Source organism: Ursus americanus, chromosome 21, assembly GCF_024610735.1.
Source record: "Ursus americanus isolate L20-20 chromosome 21, mUrsAme1.1.p, whole genome shotgun sequence".
NCBI lineage: Eukaryota > Metazoa > Chordata > Mammalia > Carnivora > Ursidae > Ursus > Ursus americanus.
The window spans coordinates 56,242,414-56,257,684 of record NC_142147.1 but is presented as its reverse complement, the minus strand read 5'-3'; the positions used below and the strand labels follow the sequence as shown (position 1 = coordinate 56,257,684).

General features: G+C 56.9%; 1 protein-coding gene and 1 long non-coding RNA gene across 6 annotated transcripts; both read right to left on the bottom strand.

Annotated features, from left to right (window-relative positions):
- Positions 1-3: 3 nt before the first annotated feature.
- ZNF580 (zinc finger protein 580) lies at positions 4-13,650 on the bottom strand. Of its 5 annotated transcripts, none has more exons than XM_045789262.2 (3): positions 13,433-13,650; positions 11,831-12,016; positions 4-941 (listed from the first exon to the last, which is right to left on the bottom strand). In XM_045789262.2, exons 2-3 carry the CDS (start codon positions 11,897-11,899, stop codon positions 411-413), a joined length of 600 nt encoding a protein of 199 aa, XP_045645218.1. In that variant the 5' UTR covers positions 11,900-12,016; positions 13,433-13,650; the 3' UTR covers positions 4-410. The 5 variants fall into 5 exon arrangements, with proteins under 5 accessions (XP_045645218.1, XP_045645215.1, XP_045645217.1 ...); XM_045789259.2 differs by having other exon boundaries at positions 11,831-11,935; XM_045789261.2 differs by lacking the exon at positions 13,433-13,650 and adding an exon at positions 13,061-13,258.
- LOC148108335 (uncharacterized) lies at positions 9,685-11,824 on the bottom strand. Its single transcript, XR_015728152.1, has 2 exons — positions 11,215-11,824; positions 9,685-10,369 (listed from the first exon to the last, which is right to left on the bottom strand). It is a non-coding gene; the product is annotated as an uncharacterized LOC148108335 (long non-coding RNA).
- Positions 13,651-15,271: the final 1,621 nt, after the last annotated feature.

The following is a 15,271-nucleotide window of genomic DNA, read 5'->3' as shown; positions in this document are numbered from 1 at the left end:
AAGTGGAGTGCGGAATGTTTATTGAGGAAGGAGTGAGGGTTGTGGGTGGAAAGGGAGAGATACAGAAGTGAGCCAGACCGTGCCGTGCTCTTTTGTCAAATCTTCCGCGCACACAACCATTCACCACTTCGGAGTAGAAGCCCAAGGCTCAGAGACTTTATGTCACTTGCAAAGGCTCACACAGCACAGCCGGGCCGGAACCCAGTTCCGAGACTGGCTCCCAGGCCCAGAGAGGGGCAACGACTTGGTCTACATCACACAGCTAAACAGGAAGGTAAGGAAGGAATGGTGTTTCTCCCTTTGGACAGATGGAGAAACTGAGGCCCCGGGTAAGACAGGAACCTCGGAGAGGCAGGGAGCTCGTGTGGGCGTGACGCTGTGTGGCTCGCGAGGCCCCAAGGGTCTGGAACTCAGTGGAGGCGCACGTGCTGCGCCAGCTCTGCGGCGTCCTGGAAGCGGCGTGGGCAGAGCGGGCAGGTGTGCGGCGGGCCTGCACGGGCGCGGTGCGTCGCGCGGTGCCGCGACAGGTGGCTGGAGCGCTTGAAGGCCTTGCCGCAGGCGCCGCACGTGAAGGGCTTGAGGTCCGAGTGCGACACGCGGTGGCTCTGCAGCCGCAGAGGGCTGGCAAAGACGCGAGCGCACTCTGGGCAGCTGTAGCCCTTGCGCGGCCCGGGTTCTCCCGGCGCTGCCTCGCGCTGGGGCGGGCCCCGGGGCTCCTCCTCCAGCTGCACCGTGTATGTGTAGGGGACCCCGTTGGCGTCGATGAGCAGGTGGCGGCCCAGCCGCGGGGGTCGGGGCCCTGCGGCCGAGGATGGAGTGGAGGAAGGGCCTTCCGTCTTGGGGAAAGGGGGAGCCTTGGGGGGCGGTGGGTCCATGGCCTCTGGGGAGGAGGACCGAGGGTGGGGTGGCCGAGGCGGCAGCAGCAGCATCTGGGGTGTCAGCTGGGAGCAGTGGAGGGGAAAGACATTAAAATCGCCACTTCCTGGGGGAAAGTGTCCCCATTACCACTGCTTGTTAGGCCCTTGATACCACTGACCTACCTCTCCTGAAAAAAAGAACCCGACTCTGGGCCAGACGGCTCTGGTACCACCAAGCCGCTCCCAGGACACCTCCAAGTGAGCCGGCATAGCCATGCCGTTCCTCCTGCGGCTCCCTCTCAGCCCCCGGGCCAGGCCAGGCCAGGGGTCCCTATCCTGCCACTTTCCTTCTCCCCAACTCCCCCACAGCCTGTCAATCTCCCAGTCTGTTTCCTCTCTACAGCTTCGTGGCCTCTTTTATTCCTAAGGGGTCGCTCACTTCATCTTCCCAGGCCCAGCTGGGGGAGTGGGGGGCAGCCTCGTCTTTGGAAGGCCTCCCCATCTCTGCACACAGCGTGGCCTCGCTTACATTCCTTCCTTGGTACACCCCCAGAACGTCAGTTTTCACTCTGGGCTTCTCTCTTCCGACCCTACACTTCACACCGAGTCTCAACCTCCTCCTCGCCTAGCGGACCCATTGTCTGGATCTCATGCACACATCCCTAGGATGCCTCAACTGCCTGCTTCTACGGACCCCACACCCTGAGCCTCGCTACCATCTAAATGCGCCCCAGGGGTGCCCCCCTCTGCCCGCCCCTAGACTCAAGTCAACGACATCTGTATTTCTTCTGTCTGTGTCCCTCGGGGGCTTCGTCCCATTCCCCGCTACCCTCACCGGGGCCCCTGGAGCCCCCTTCCTCTCCCCTCGGGGTGCATCTGGCACCGCTGTTTCTCCATCCCTCCAGCCCGCTCCTCGGTCAGCCTTCTTCGGTAACCCCAGAGCCTGAGGTCCCCCGTCCCCCTTCTCGCTGCACCCTCAGGGCCTCGCTTCCTTCAGTCCCCCACCCCACCCCGGCTCCCACCGAGCCGAGCCCCACCCCCACCCCACCCCCGTGGCGCCCGCCCCTCCCCCAGCCCGGCCCGGCCTCGCGCCGTCCCGGAGCCAGGCTCCTCCCTCCGTCTCGGCCCCCGTACCCGATGCGGCGGCCTCTCGGGACCGGAGGAGCGGGCCGAGGTCCCGGGCGGCCCGGGCTTCCCCTCGCTAGTGCCGGCGGCGGCGGGGCCGAGACTTCCGGGAGCTCCGGGCCGGCGGCGCCGGGGACGCGGGCGCGGGGGGCGCGGGCGCGGGGGCGCGAGGGGCGGCGGCGTCGCTGGAAAAGGGCACCGTCCGGAAACGCGCACGCCGCAACGAACGTTCCGCTGTCCCGGAGCGGGCAGCTCCCAAGGGCATTTCCATTGAGCCCCGGGGGTGCGGGCGGAGGGCGCCGGCTGCACGGTGATAGCCCTGCTCCTCCTCCCCTCCGCACCCGACGGGAACCGTTCGGACGCCGCAACACAACATCGATTAATAAACGGGCTAGGCGGTCCGTGTGCCTGATGCTCCTCAAGGAAGGGGCGCACCCAGGTTTGTCCGGTCGCGGCTGGGCTGTCGCGCCTGCTCCCCCTGCTCGGCAATGCCAAGGGCGGGAGCAGGGATGGTTCTGTCGGTCGGGCAGACCGGGATACCGAGGCTCACAGAAGGCCAGGCGTCACCCGTTACAGAGAGATGGGGAGCTGTGGCGTTCCCCACTGGACGGATGGAGACGCGGAGGCCACAAAAGGCCAGCCACTGGGGGATGTGGAGGTGGGGAAGGGTGGCTCTTCGCGTCGGGCTGATGGGGAAGTTGAGGCCCGAGAAGGCGCGGCAGCCGTGTCTTGGTGGTCTCCAGCACAAAGCGCTGTACGCGGGGGGAAACCAAGGCAGTGCCACGGTCCAAGCGCGGAGGGCGCGGCTGGTGGCTGGAGCGCTCGAAGGCCCGGCTGCAGGTGCGACTCGCGGCCGCGCGGCAGCTACATCAGGAGCCGCTCTTGGGGCGCCCGCTGCTAGTCCCGCAGCCACGCCCCGAACAGTCAAAGAGCTGGGCGGGGCGGGGCGCGCGCTGCACGGGACGCGCGCTGCACGGGACGCGGCCGGAGACCGGGCGGCAGCAGCTTGGGGGTGGAGGCGGCGGGGAGCGCGGAGCGGAGAGAAAGGGCGATATTGTCGCGCGCAGCCCCAGGACCCAGGGGAGGTGGGGGGCGGTCAGAGCTGCAACCCAATGAGCTACCAAAAAGAATTGTCTGCGAGGACTAGCCAAGTGTGGCTACTGTAGCCGAGGGCCTGAGTTTTAAATGCTCTTTCTCTTAAGGTAAATCTAAATGGCCACACGTGGCTAGTGGCTGGCTGCCTGTGGTTTGGGACAGCTCCCACCACCCTCAACCAGTTGCAAACTGGAGGCCCGCAGGCCAGAAAGGACTCGCACTTGTATTTGGTTTGGACCTTATGCTATTTTTCAGTGTTTTACTGGGCAATATTTAAGAAGCCAGAAAATACACAAATTCAAAACCCCAGACACACGTGGAAAACAATTTCTAGATGTGACAATAAGCTGGAGCTGAGAAAGCATTCTTCCGAAAACCTTCCAGAAACCTCCAAACATTTGTAGAATTAGGCTAAAATTAAAGATCCTCTAGAACCAGCCACGTGTGGCTCTGGGATGCTTGACATGTGTCCGGTGTGAATTAAGATATGCTGTAAATGCAAGATGCCCAAAAGATTCTGAAGACTTCGTTTGAAAAGAAAAAAGTTAGGGCTCTTTCATGAATGATTTTTGTATTGGTCACATTTTGAAGTGGTGATACTTTTGATATACTGGGTTAAATAAGGCATCTTATTCAAATCAGTGTCACCTGTTTCGTTTCACATTTTTTTTAGTGTGGCTCACATTCTGTTTCTACGGGACTGTCCTGGGATATGTCCTCCCCGAGCAGCAGGGGGAATGGGGACTAGTGAAGAGAGGGCAACTACACCATCTGTCTACACCAGGGTTTCTCAGCTCTGGCACTACTGAGTGTTTGGAGGTCGATTATTCTTGGTGTAGGGGACTGTCCTCTACAATGGAGGATATCATCCAGAGGCCCGTACCCTCCCTCATCCCCACCTCCCCCTTGTGAGAGCGGACATGCCAAGTGTCCCCCAGGGCCACACGGATTCTGGTCTACACAGACAACTACCCAATGCGTCTCCTGCACAGACCCCTCTTGTGAGTTTCAGAACCAGATAACTAGCTGCATCCATGACAGCCGCACTACCCCACCGCACACCCACCCCTGGAAATGATGACGGCAGTGACCGGCATTTCCTGGGCCCTTACTATGATGCTAAGTGTATTGCCTCCCCGGAGCTGACCTACGAAGTAAGCGTCATGAAGACCCGTTTTATGAGGGAGATGAGTGAAGCTGGGAGAGATCATGTGATTCGCCTGGGGTCACACCTCCTCAGGCCAGCAAGTGCTTCTGCCTGACCCGAGCCAGAGCTGGTGGCCACCTCACACTTCCCCCCAACCTGCCCCACCACCGCTATTTTGCCCCCTGCTTACAGGGAGAGCCTCCCACCCACCCTCTGCCTCCTCCAGGGCCTCTGTTTGCTGTTCCCTGTCTCTGGAGCATTGCCTTTAGCCCCTCACCAGGACAGAGCCTTTCTGACCCCTCAGGTCTCCACTCAGACAGTATCTCATTAGTGAAGCTTTGCTGACTGTGTCTGAGGTCAGGCAAGTGCCACTCGCTCTGCCTCCTCATTCTCTTTTCTCTCTTTCAACATCCCATAGGGGCTGTCCGTGACGGTCTGGCTTATTTATCGATCTACTCTTCTCCTGTCTGCCTTTCCCACTCCACAAAGGCAGAGAGTTCTGTCTTGGTTGACATTGTAGCCTCAGAACCTGGCAAAGGTCTCGGGAGAGGGTAGGGACTCAATTCAATTTTGGCTGAATGAATGAATGATTCCAATCACCCCACCCAAAAGTGAAGCATTCTCTACCCCCCCTCCAAAAAAACCCTGCTTCTCTCCTGGGACATGATCATGATGAAGCCCCACATTCACTTGAGTCCAGAACCTTGGATGTCCTTATTCTCCCCCGCCCCCCCTTCCTCAGCTCCCCAGAGCCAGACAGCATCCCTCACCTCACACTCCTGAGCTCCAACCACACACAGCACCTCGCAGCCCCCAACCACACCTTGAACTTACACGGCTCTAGATGCAAAGGCTGCTGTGCTTCCCTCGGCCTGCAACTCTTCCCCTTGCCTCTGCTGGAAGCCTCCTCCTCGGTCTTCTGGAATCCTGTGTCCTGGCCTCCCAGACTGGCTAGGCGTCTCCTGTATGCCCGGCTCCCCAGCTCCAGAAGGATCCTCCCCCAGCCCGGCCTGGCACTGCAGGGCTCTCTCCATCTGCACCAGCCACCCTGACCGCTCAGCCACACTTGAGATTTTGGAACACTGTGCCTCTGCTCGCGCTGGCTGTCTGGCAGTCCCACCCCGGCCCCTCTCCTGTCAAACACTGTTGCCCTCAGCAATCTCTCCAGCTTCATCTGTGACCAGTTATTCATGTCCCCAGCCTCCAGCAGTTCATATGGCCTCTCAGTGATCTAGTGAGGCAGGTCCTCCACTGAGCCTCAGGAGGGGCATGAGGTTTGCATCCGCTCCCCAACCCAAGGTGCAGGGACAGTATCAAGCCCGGAATGCCCCGCTCCAGCATCGTCACTTCCCTCCGCAGCCTGCACCCTGAGCCCTGCCCCCGTCAGGAACTGTTCCTGGACCACTCTCCTCTCAAAGCCCACCGTTCACGCCACACGACCTTGCATTCCTGGGCAACGAGCCCTTCTCCTCTTTAAGGAATGAACTGATTGCTAGGCCTGTGCCTCTGGGTCAATCTGGGTCTTAGTAATCCACTCACCAGGCTTCCTGCCCTCCTCTCTGCACCCCATCCCATGTCTCCCTGACCCCCACTGGCAGGGGTTCTGAGTCTCCAAGCCCCCCTGCCCTTGGGGCCACTCAGTCCTATACCCCGAGCCCTCACTGCTCCATTGGGCAGGATCCTAACAATGCCACGCCTTCAGCTCCCACTCACTCCTCCAAGCCTTGACCCAGCCATCCTACCCTGGTGCAGTTGACTTTTCGGTAAGTGGATGCATCAATGAGTTCCAGGAAGGCTCCAACCTCCCAAGCAGAGGGAGGTGTCCCTAAGAAAGTTCTCTGGCACAAGAACACACCCACAAAGGAAAAGTTCCCACATAATTTGGGTTTCTGCTCCATCCCAACAGCTTAAGAAGAATCAAAACTCAGCAGGTCCCATGAGTTGGGAAAAATAAGGGAGCAGTACGTACTGCCTTTGGACAGAATCGCACACTTGTAGCTCACCTATGATACTGACATCTCATTCCAGCCCACTTACAGATGGGAAACTGGGTTACAGAATGGGGCAGTGGTCCATCCTGGGCTATAAAGAGGGGCTCTGGCAGAGTCAGGGATCCCACAGGAGGCTCCTGCCTCTCACCCCTGACCAGAGTTGGCTGGGGAACCACAAGCGATTCCCTCTTCCAGAACAGAGGAAATGGAGGTTCGGGTCACACAGCATGTAAGACCAGGGCCTCTGCCATCTGTACCAAAAACAAGAGATTCTATGGAGTTTCCGTGGCCTCTCCAGCGTCTAGCAAGTTCCTTCCAGCCTGCACGTGCTGGACCAGGCGCCGAGCATCCTTCAGACTCCAGGACAGAGCCGGTCGGCGCAGGCGCAGGGGCCACCCAGCCGGGCCGGTGCACGAAAGAAGCGAGGCTTCGCTGCAGCCCTTGCAGGCTCGGACCACGCGCCAGAGCTCCGAGCGGGCGATGCTGTGGTTCCCCGGTGCGCGCAGCTCTTGCGGGGCCCGATCACTGGGGGCCGGCGAAGCCTCGGGGTGGGGTGGAGGGCACTGGGCTCCGGCCCGCAGGCCTGGATCACTGGTGGCCGGTGATGCCCCGGGGTGGCTGGGGGGGCGGGGGACTGGGCTCTGATCACTGGGGGCCAGTGAAGCCCCGCGGGGGGGGGGGGGGGGCTGGGCCCAGGCCCACGGGCCTCCTCCCTGCGCATGCGCACCCGGACCAACTGGAAGGGTCTGCTACCTCCGGGGGGGCGCAGAGGGAGGCGGATCCGCTGAGGGGCGGGGACGCGGGCGGGAAGGAAGGACCCGGGCAGGCCTACCTCGGGGCGCCGCTGGGCGCCCAGCGCTATGCGGTCAGCTCCAGGGGCGGCCCCGCGCCCGGCCCCACCGCCTCTATGGCCGGACACCGCCCCGGAAATCCGCCCTGGAGGGAAACGAACACCCCCAAACGACGGTTCCGGCGTCGCAGGGGGACCGACGACAACCGAAATTAGAAGAGGCTGTCCATTTCTCTGTGGCCACACAGCAAATACAGAGGGCCGGAAGGATGCTCGCCCTGCGACAGCTGAGGAAACCCCGGCCTCGACACCTAATACGTCACACGGCAAGAAGGCAGAGTGCCTGTGGGGAAACCGAGGCCAGAGACAGGCGGTCAATGGCCCAGGGCCCGTGACCGTGACGCCAGTCTCTCCGTGGGGCTGGAGTCATGGACGGAAATGACCCCAGATCCAGAGCACAGCTGAACCCTTGGCCTCCATCTTCGCAGCCGGCCGGGAAGGCCCTCCCTGAGGAATCCAGCGGGATCTAATGGGACAAGTCCCGGAGAGATCGGGGGCGGGGGGTGGGGAGCAGCGCTGGCAGAGGCGGCTGGAGCGTGAAGGTCTTTCCGCAGGGGCCGCACACGGGCCAGAATCCCCAGTGTGAGACCCGTGCAGGCTGAGGTAGGGCGCGCTCCTACAGCTCTGCAAGTGCGTGCACAAGCCGGGTGGCAGTCACCCATCTCCCTCTGCATCATCGCGCGCGGCGTCCTACAGTCCCAGTAGGATATAAGCAGAGCAGGGCCAATAGAGAAGTGACCGCTGGAGCACCGGGGCCCAAGTGAGGACAGAACAGGTGACCGACGCGACCTGGTTGGGGATGTGTCCCACGACTTTCCCAGCTTTAAAACGGAGAGGAAGAAACAAGAACAAGGCAAGAAACTAGATGTCTTAGCAGGTTTGGCAAATCATTGCCATCGGGTGCCAATAGCGAGGAAAGAATTCGTTCCCAGGTTACAGAGGGAGGACTGAAGCCAGAGAGTGAACTCCCCAGTCATAAATCCCACCCGGTGCAGTTAAAACCCAGGGTTCCTGCCTCTTGGGGGAGGCTCAAGGGGAAAAGATCATTAACTCCCTTAGGAGTGAGGGCATCTTTTTCATTACTTTCTCCCGCTTTCCCTGCCACCTGTAGGCCTGCAGGGCAGCTCGATGTTGGAGATCATTCAATCTGGGATACAACAGCCCAGGGGCTGCCTGTCCACATGCCAGAGCCATGCTCTGCAACCCACATCTCTCAAGCTCCACGTTGGAGAGCTGGGGAAGCATTCCCCGCACACTGTTCACTAAACGCATAGCTTTGTGTCCATATCAGTAGTAGACTCAGCTTGCCTTAATGCACCACGGTATGCTGAGAACACATACAGGAAGCCGGCGGGACTGGCTGGTGCTGGCCCAGACGGCTAGATTGCTTGAAGGCCTTGCCACAAGCCTCACAGACACCGGACCGGACATCCAAGTGGGACAGGCCATGAGAGACAGACAGCATTCTTGAAGACCTGAGGCACTTAGGACTGCTGTCAACCAGGAGGGAGGCAGCTCCCTCATCTTGCAGGCTGTCATCAGGCCCCTGCACGCCCATTGTGTATCTGTAGGTATACGGTATGTCCCTCTGGGCACTGAGCAGGTACTGGCCTTGACCCAGGGCAGGAAATGAGCCCGAAAGCCCAAAGAGAGGAGGAGGGGCAAACTCAGGGGAAGGGTATTGGCTGAGGATAGGAGAAGCCTCCGTTGCTGACAACAAAGCCATGCACCCTTAAGTCCAGACAAGCAGCTAAAGGAGGGAAGCCTGCATTAAGTGAAGGCAGGGACAGTCAAGCGAAGGGCTGTGGTGACAAAGGACCTCCCTGCATCCCCCACTCTTGATGTACCCATGTCATCCTCCGCCCTCTACTCCTTCAACCAACAAGGGGTTGGGGTCTTCCATGGCCCTCTATGTGCCACACGCTTGACTTGCTGACTTGACCGCTTCTTCCCGCTCCCAGGATTCACACAGGCCTCTAGCATCCATCAACCACTTCCTCCTGGTGTGCACTGAGACCCTCTCACCCTCCCCTAGAATCCGCACGACCCCCGTGCTTTCCCTTATGATGCTGCTCTCCGTTGGGTCTTCCAAACGCCCAGCGGGGAGGACGCAGCTCCCTCCTTCCTCCTAGGACCCTCCCAGCCGCGAGATCCCGTCCTTGCAAGCTTGTTCTGCAACGCCGAGCGTCTGCATCCCCCCCCAGGGGTCTCCCCTCTGACGGCCGGCATTCCACCCCTTCCTCCGTCCCTCCCCACGGCCTCCCCACTGTCGGCCCCTTCCATGCCCCCCCAAGGGTCATCCAACCCTCACCCTGTCCCTAGCAGCTCAGCTCCTCTCCTTCCCACCCCCCCCAGATGCCCACTGGAGCCTCGCCCCAGACTGGGCAGAGCCCTGCCTCTCAGCGCGAGGTCCTTAAGCTGCCGGACCCCTACTCCGGGCTCGGCCCTTTCTGTCCGTGCGGGCTGACCAGTGGCCGCCCGGGGAGGCTGCCCCCAGCGACTCGTCACGGGCGGGACTCGGTCTTCTGAGAGTCCTAAAGGGACCATTGACTCCGACCGGAAAGAAAGGGGGGTGTTCACGTGAAAGCCTTCCAGACGGAAACACACGCCACCACAGGAAAGGGTTAGAACCTTTTGTTCCACTGAGCTGACTCTCATTCCTTCAGTCTTTCAACAAATACTTGTTAAGTGTCTCCTTTGTGGCATCTTCCGGGGATAAAAGAGTGAGCAAACAAGACCGAGGTAGTCAGTGCCTTCCTTCCCCCTCTGGAGGGGACACCTGCAGCAGCAAGAAGAGCTCCTGGGCCTCGTGGGGGCGACAAAGACCAAATTATTGCACTGTCGCCCCACCTAAGCACCTGGGGGAGGCAGGGAGGGATGACAATCAGGAGACCGAATACGTCACTGAAGAATCTTATGTTCAGGAGACAGGAATTTCAAAGGAGACGGTCCTTTAGTGTCTCAAACTCAGCCCTACCGTTTTTCAGAGAAAAGTGAAGCCCAGAGAGGTTAAGTGAACTGTTGGTCACACAGCAGGTGGTCACCAGAGCCAGGATGGCAACTCAGAGCTGGGACTCGACAATTTCTCGTCCCATTATGTTCATTTTAGGGAAACCGTTCTGTGGCCCCTGAGAGTTACAAGGGATGAAACCAGAAAGCTCAGGCTGAAAATGAGAATGCTTCCTCGGGGAAAGACTCGCAGACGCAGATGGGGGGATCGTCCAGCGTGGAGTGGTCGGTCTGGGGCTGGCCAACTACATGCTGGCTGAGCGTGCGGGCGGAACCCAGACTCCATGCTAACTGTCTGGAAGGATGAAGCATTCCGTCAGATTTTGTGGCAAACTTCGGATTTTAACGAAGCAGCTTAGAAAGGACATGATCCCCATACAGTCTCCAATCAGACCCCAAGTCTCTCCAGGTGAATCTGAGAAGTGTTGTGTGACTCAGTTTCCCCACCTGTCATATAGAGGCCACCACTGTTTTTTTTTTAAATATATAAGATGTAAATTACACAAAATAAGAGATCAGTGAATTTTTACATAAATACACAGCAATATAACCAGCACCCCAGAGAGCTCCCCTGAATGCTTCCTATCAGTCATTAACCCCCAGCAAGGGTAACTAACCACTTCTTCTGATTTCAACTCCCAAAGTCTACTTTGATTTGTTTTTAAACCTCATATAAATATAATTATATTGTAAGTACTTTTTCATGTCTGACTTCTTTCACTCAGCACGTCAGCCATGCTGTTGTTTCCAACAGTTCGTCTGTCTACCCATTGCTGTGTCGGTTCTGCTGTATGGCTATCCCACAATTTCCTTCTTTTTTCTGTTTAACTGGTGATGGCCATTCGTTTTGAGCTTTGGTCTACAATGAACAAGACTACTGGGAATATTCTTGTACATGTCTTTTGGTGGATGTAAGGATGCACTTCTTATGGGTGTGTATCTGGGAATGGAGGTGCTGGGACCTGGAGTATATGCCCGCTTAGCCTCAGCGTGCATTAATGGTCTTCTAAGTCGCTGCAGCAATTTGCATACCTGTCCGCAGCGTACGTAGGTTCCAGCTGCTTCACAGCCTCCCCAACACTTGATCCTGAAAGTCTTAACTTTCAGCCTAGTGGGTGGGAAGTGATTCTCATTTCATACCTTCCTGATGCCCAATGGATGCTGAGCACATCCGCTTGTGTTCACCGGCCACTTTAATAGCTTCTGTTTTGAAACATCTGGCCCATTTTTAAGTGGAGGGATCTCTCTCGATGGCCAGGGAGGAGGCCTGACAGGCTGAAGAAACCAAGGTCTGGAAAAGCTGAACAATGTGCTCACGTCACACAACATTTCCAGTCCATTGGGCTGCCATCACAGAACACCGATCTGGGATGGCAGAAATGTACTTCTCACAGTTCCAGAGGCTGGGAAGGCTATGGTCAAAATGCCAGCAGATTCAGTGTCCAAACTCACAGACAGCACCTTCTCTCCTCGCATGGACGGGGCGAGGGAGCTCTCTGGGGTCTCTTTTGTAACAGCACTAAACCCATTCACGAAGCCTCCACCCTCATGACCTAATGAATTCCCAAAAGCCCCATCTCCTAATACCATCACATTGGGGATGAGGTTTCCACAGAGGGGAGGGCGGAGACACATTCAGTCTGTGGAAGCAGCAAAGCAGACACATACACACAGTCTTCAGCTTAGCACCTGAGTCTCTGAGAGTGAATATGGTCAGACACTGCCCTGCCTCCAGCCCCCAACTTAACGTACTTACCACGAATCTGGCAGCAGCTGTGGTACAAAGGGCAAGAAAAAGAAGCTGGTGGGTGCTTCCAGGGGCCATGCGTAGTTCAAGTCCAAGTGGGAGGTGCTGTGGGACCTGGAGGAAAAGGCCGTTGGGTGAACCCAAAGACACTAGCACTTGACGAGGATGTAGGGAAACTGGAACCTTCAGACGTTGCTGGTGGGAATATAAAATGGTGCGTTTCCTCAGAAAGTTAAAGATCAAAATTACCATGTGACCCAGCAATTCCATTTGCAGACAGATACTAAACAAAACTGAAAATATATGTTCATACAAAACCTCAGGCATGAATGTTCAGAGCAGCATTACTCATAAGGGCGAAAACGTGGGAAGAAACCAAATGTCCACCAGGGTCTGAGAAGTGGATACATCGTATGTGGTGTATCCATTCCGTGGAATATTACTCAGCAGGGACCAGGAGGCCTAGAGAACTACTCGTCCTTCAGAGTAACTAAGCATAATGCCCACAGCCAGGGACAATGCTGGCTGGAGACGTCCACAGGTCCTAGCCCGAGGAACTTGGACTACATGCTGCACCGCTATGGGAGGGTTTTGAGCTAGGCAGGGACACTACCATGTGAGGGCTTTGGGATTCCTCCGAAACCAGTGGTCTGAGGTCAGCAAGAGAGAAGCTTGGGGGGGAAGGGGAGCTGGAGGCAGGCAGGAGTCAGAGGACGCCTTCTGGAGGAATTGAGCCGTGAAAAACCAGCCACATTCCTTCTGAAAGCTTACTCGGAGCTGCGGTAACAGCCCACGACCTAGCAGCTGGAGGTATGAAATGCTGTGTCTGGCCAGGGCACAAAGCAGTGAGAGACGGGGCTGGAGGGCTTGGTGGGCACTTCATGAAGGGTTTTTGTCCTGGGGCAAGAGGGAGCCACGGAAGGACAAGGTCGTACCTGCGTTTCAGAAAGACCTGTCGGCCCGTGTTGGCGGGGTAGTGGAAGCTGAGGGACGAGGGAGGGGACTGAAAGAATGAGGTCCGAGCTAGAGAAGGGATGGTGGACGTGGAGATGTCAAGAGCGACTGCACAAGGACCCCTAAATTCCCGCTGTTCGTGCTCGGCTGGCTGACTGCAATGCCCTGGAGAGTCTCAAGAGCTGCAGAGAGGGATTCGCCCCCGGGAACACCAACAGCACTAGGTCGCGCGCGGTCCGGGGTCTGTGCAAAGGAAAGGTGTCACTGCGCTCGGCGCCTGCATACCTGCTTTCATTGAATCACCCTGCGAGGTAACACATAACCACGCCCGTTTTGCAGGAAGGAAAACTGAGGCTCAGCGAGGGAGTTCACTGCTCAAGGGCAAACAGGTACCGGCTGCGACCCAGACCGAAAAACACCGCCATCGCTGCAGCCAAGAGTCTGTCCCGTCGCAGCTTCAGTTCCCGCCTTCGGAGGCCAAGCCCCTTGCCCACACCCCCTTTCTTCCGCCCCGCCCACCACGGCCCTTCCCGTCTCCTCCGGCCTCTCTATGGTTTTCCCTCCCGCCCTTCTACACACACTTCCTCTTGTTTCCCTCCCACTTTGGCTGCGCTTTCCGCCGCCACCCTCTCTATGGTTCCCCTCTCCGCCGCTCACATGGTGTCCGCTGTTTCTCGAAGTAATTCAGTCCCGGCCGTCAGCCCGTCGTGCCGGTCCGAGCCGAGCTGGGGCGGCCTCTCTTGTCCGGCCGGGCGGAAGTGGCGGCCACGGGGACAGCGCTTGTAAGCAAGGCCCGGGCAAGGAGGGACCGTGACTTCCAGGGACAGACCCTGGGAAGAAGGTGCGCCGTCCAGGCCCCCCTGGAAAATGCTCCGGCCGGAAACACGAGGCCCAGAGAGGAAGGATCCGCTTTCCGCTCGGGCCTCCCCCCTCCCCCCACAATACCTAAACGCTAGGTATTATGGTCCGTATTATTTTAATTTGCAGACCCAACAGGAAGGTGTGAGGATGAGCTATTCTTTGCGGATTACTAGTGGCTTAGGACTGCAGAAAACCATAATTACCAGCTACTTATTCATTCACATACTTGTGTATTATCTCATCAGTTTAATAAATGTTTATTGAATACCTGTCACACCCCAGACACTGGTGCGGGCGCTGGAGATGCAGCGGGAAATGATATACCAATGGTCTCTACTTCTATTCTAAGGATTTTATTTATTAATTAGTGAGAGAGAGAGAAAAACAGAGAAAGCACAAGCAGGGCAGAGAGAGAGCACAAGCAAGGCAGGGGCAGAGGGAGAAGCAGGCTTCCGGCTGAGCAGGGAGCCCAACACAGGACTCGATCCCAGGACTCGATCCCCGGACTCTGGGATCACGACCTGAGCCAAAGGCAGATGCTTAACCCGCTGAGCCAGCCAGGCACCCATGGTCTCTACCTTAGAAAGCTTGCAGTCTGATGAGAATTTTCCATGGAATGGATGTGTGGTTTTTAAAAATAAGATTGTAGGGGGCGCCTGGGTGGCACAGCGGTTAAGCGTCTGCCTTAGGCTCAGGCAGGGCGTGATCCCCGCGTTATGGGATCAGGCTCCTCCGCTGGGAGCCTGCTTCTTCCTCTCCCACTGCCCCTGCTTCTGTTCCCTCTCTCGCTGGCTGTCTCTATCTCTGTTGAATAAATAAATAAAAACTTTAAAAAAAAATCAGATTGTAAAAATCATCCACAGGCTCAATGGCCACCTGACTGGCTCAGTGGGAAGAGCATGCAACGCTTGATCTCGGGGTCATGAGTTCAAGCCCCGCATGGGGTGTAGAGATTACTTAGATAAATAAATAAATAAATAAATAAATAAATAAATAAATAAATAAATATTATCTAGAGGCTCCTTCAGCCCCCTGTTTTATTATGGAAATTTACAACCATAAAGAAACGTTGGAAGAATTGCATAGTGAACATCCATGTACCTACCTTACAGGCTTATAAGTTTTAAATGTCATCTACAGTTTGATCCTAAAAGATCATGTTCAACTAGTTCTTTTTTTTAACAGCTTGAGATATAACTCACATACCATATAATTTACCCATTTAACCGATGAGTCAGTGTTTTTTTTTTTTTAAGATTTTATTTATTTATTCGACAGAGATAGAGACAGCCAGTGAGAGAAGGAACACAAGCAGGGGGAGTGGGAGAGGAAGAAGCAGGCTCCTAGCAGAGGAGCCTGACGTGGGGCTCGATCCCATAACACCGGGATCACGCCCTGAGCCGAAGGCAGACGCTTAACCGCTGTGCCACCCAGGCGCCCCGATTCAGTGGTTTTTAGTTTATTTACAGATACGGGCAGCCATCAGCAGAGTCAATCTTAGAACATTTCCATCACCTCAAAAATAAACCTTGTACTTTCTAGCTCTCACTCCTCTATTCCTCAACCCCACTCCACCCATCCTCTGGCACTTAAGGAACCACGAATCTCTCTTTTGGATAGAGCTTTCTGGATAGC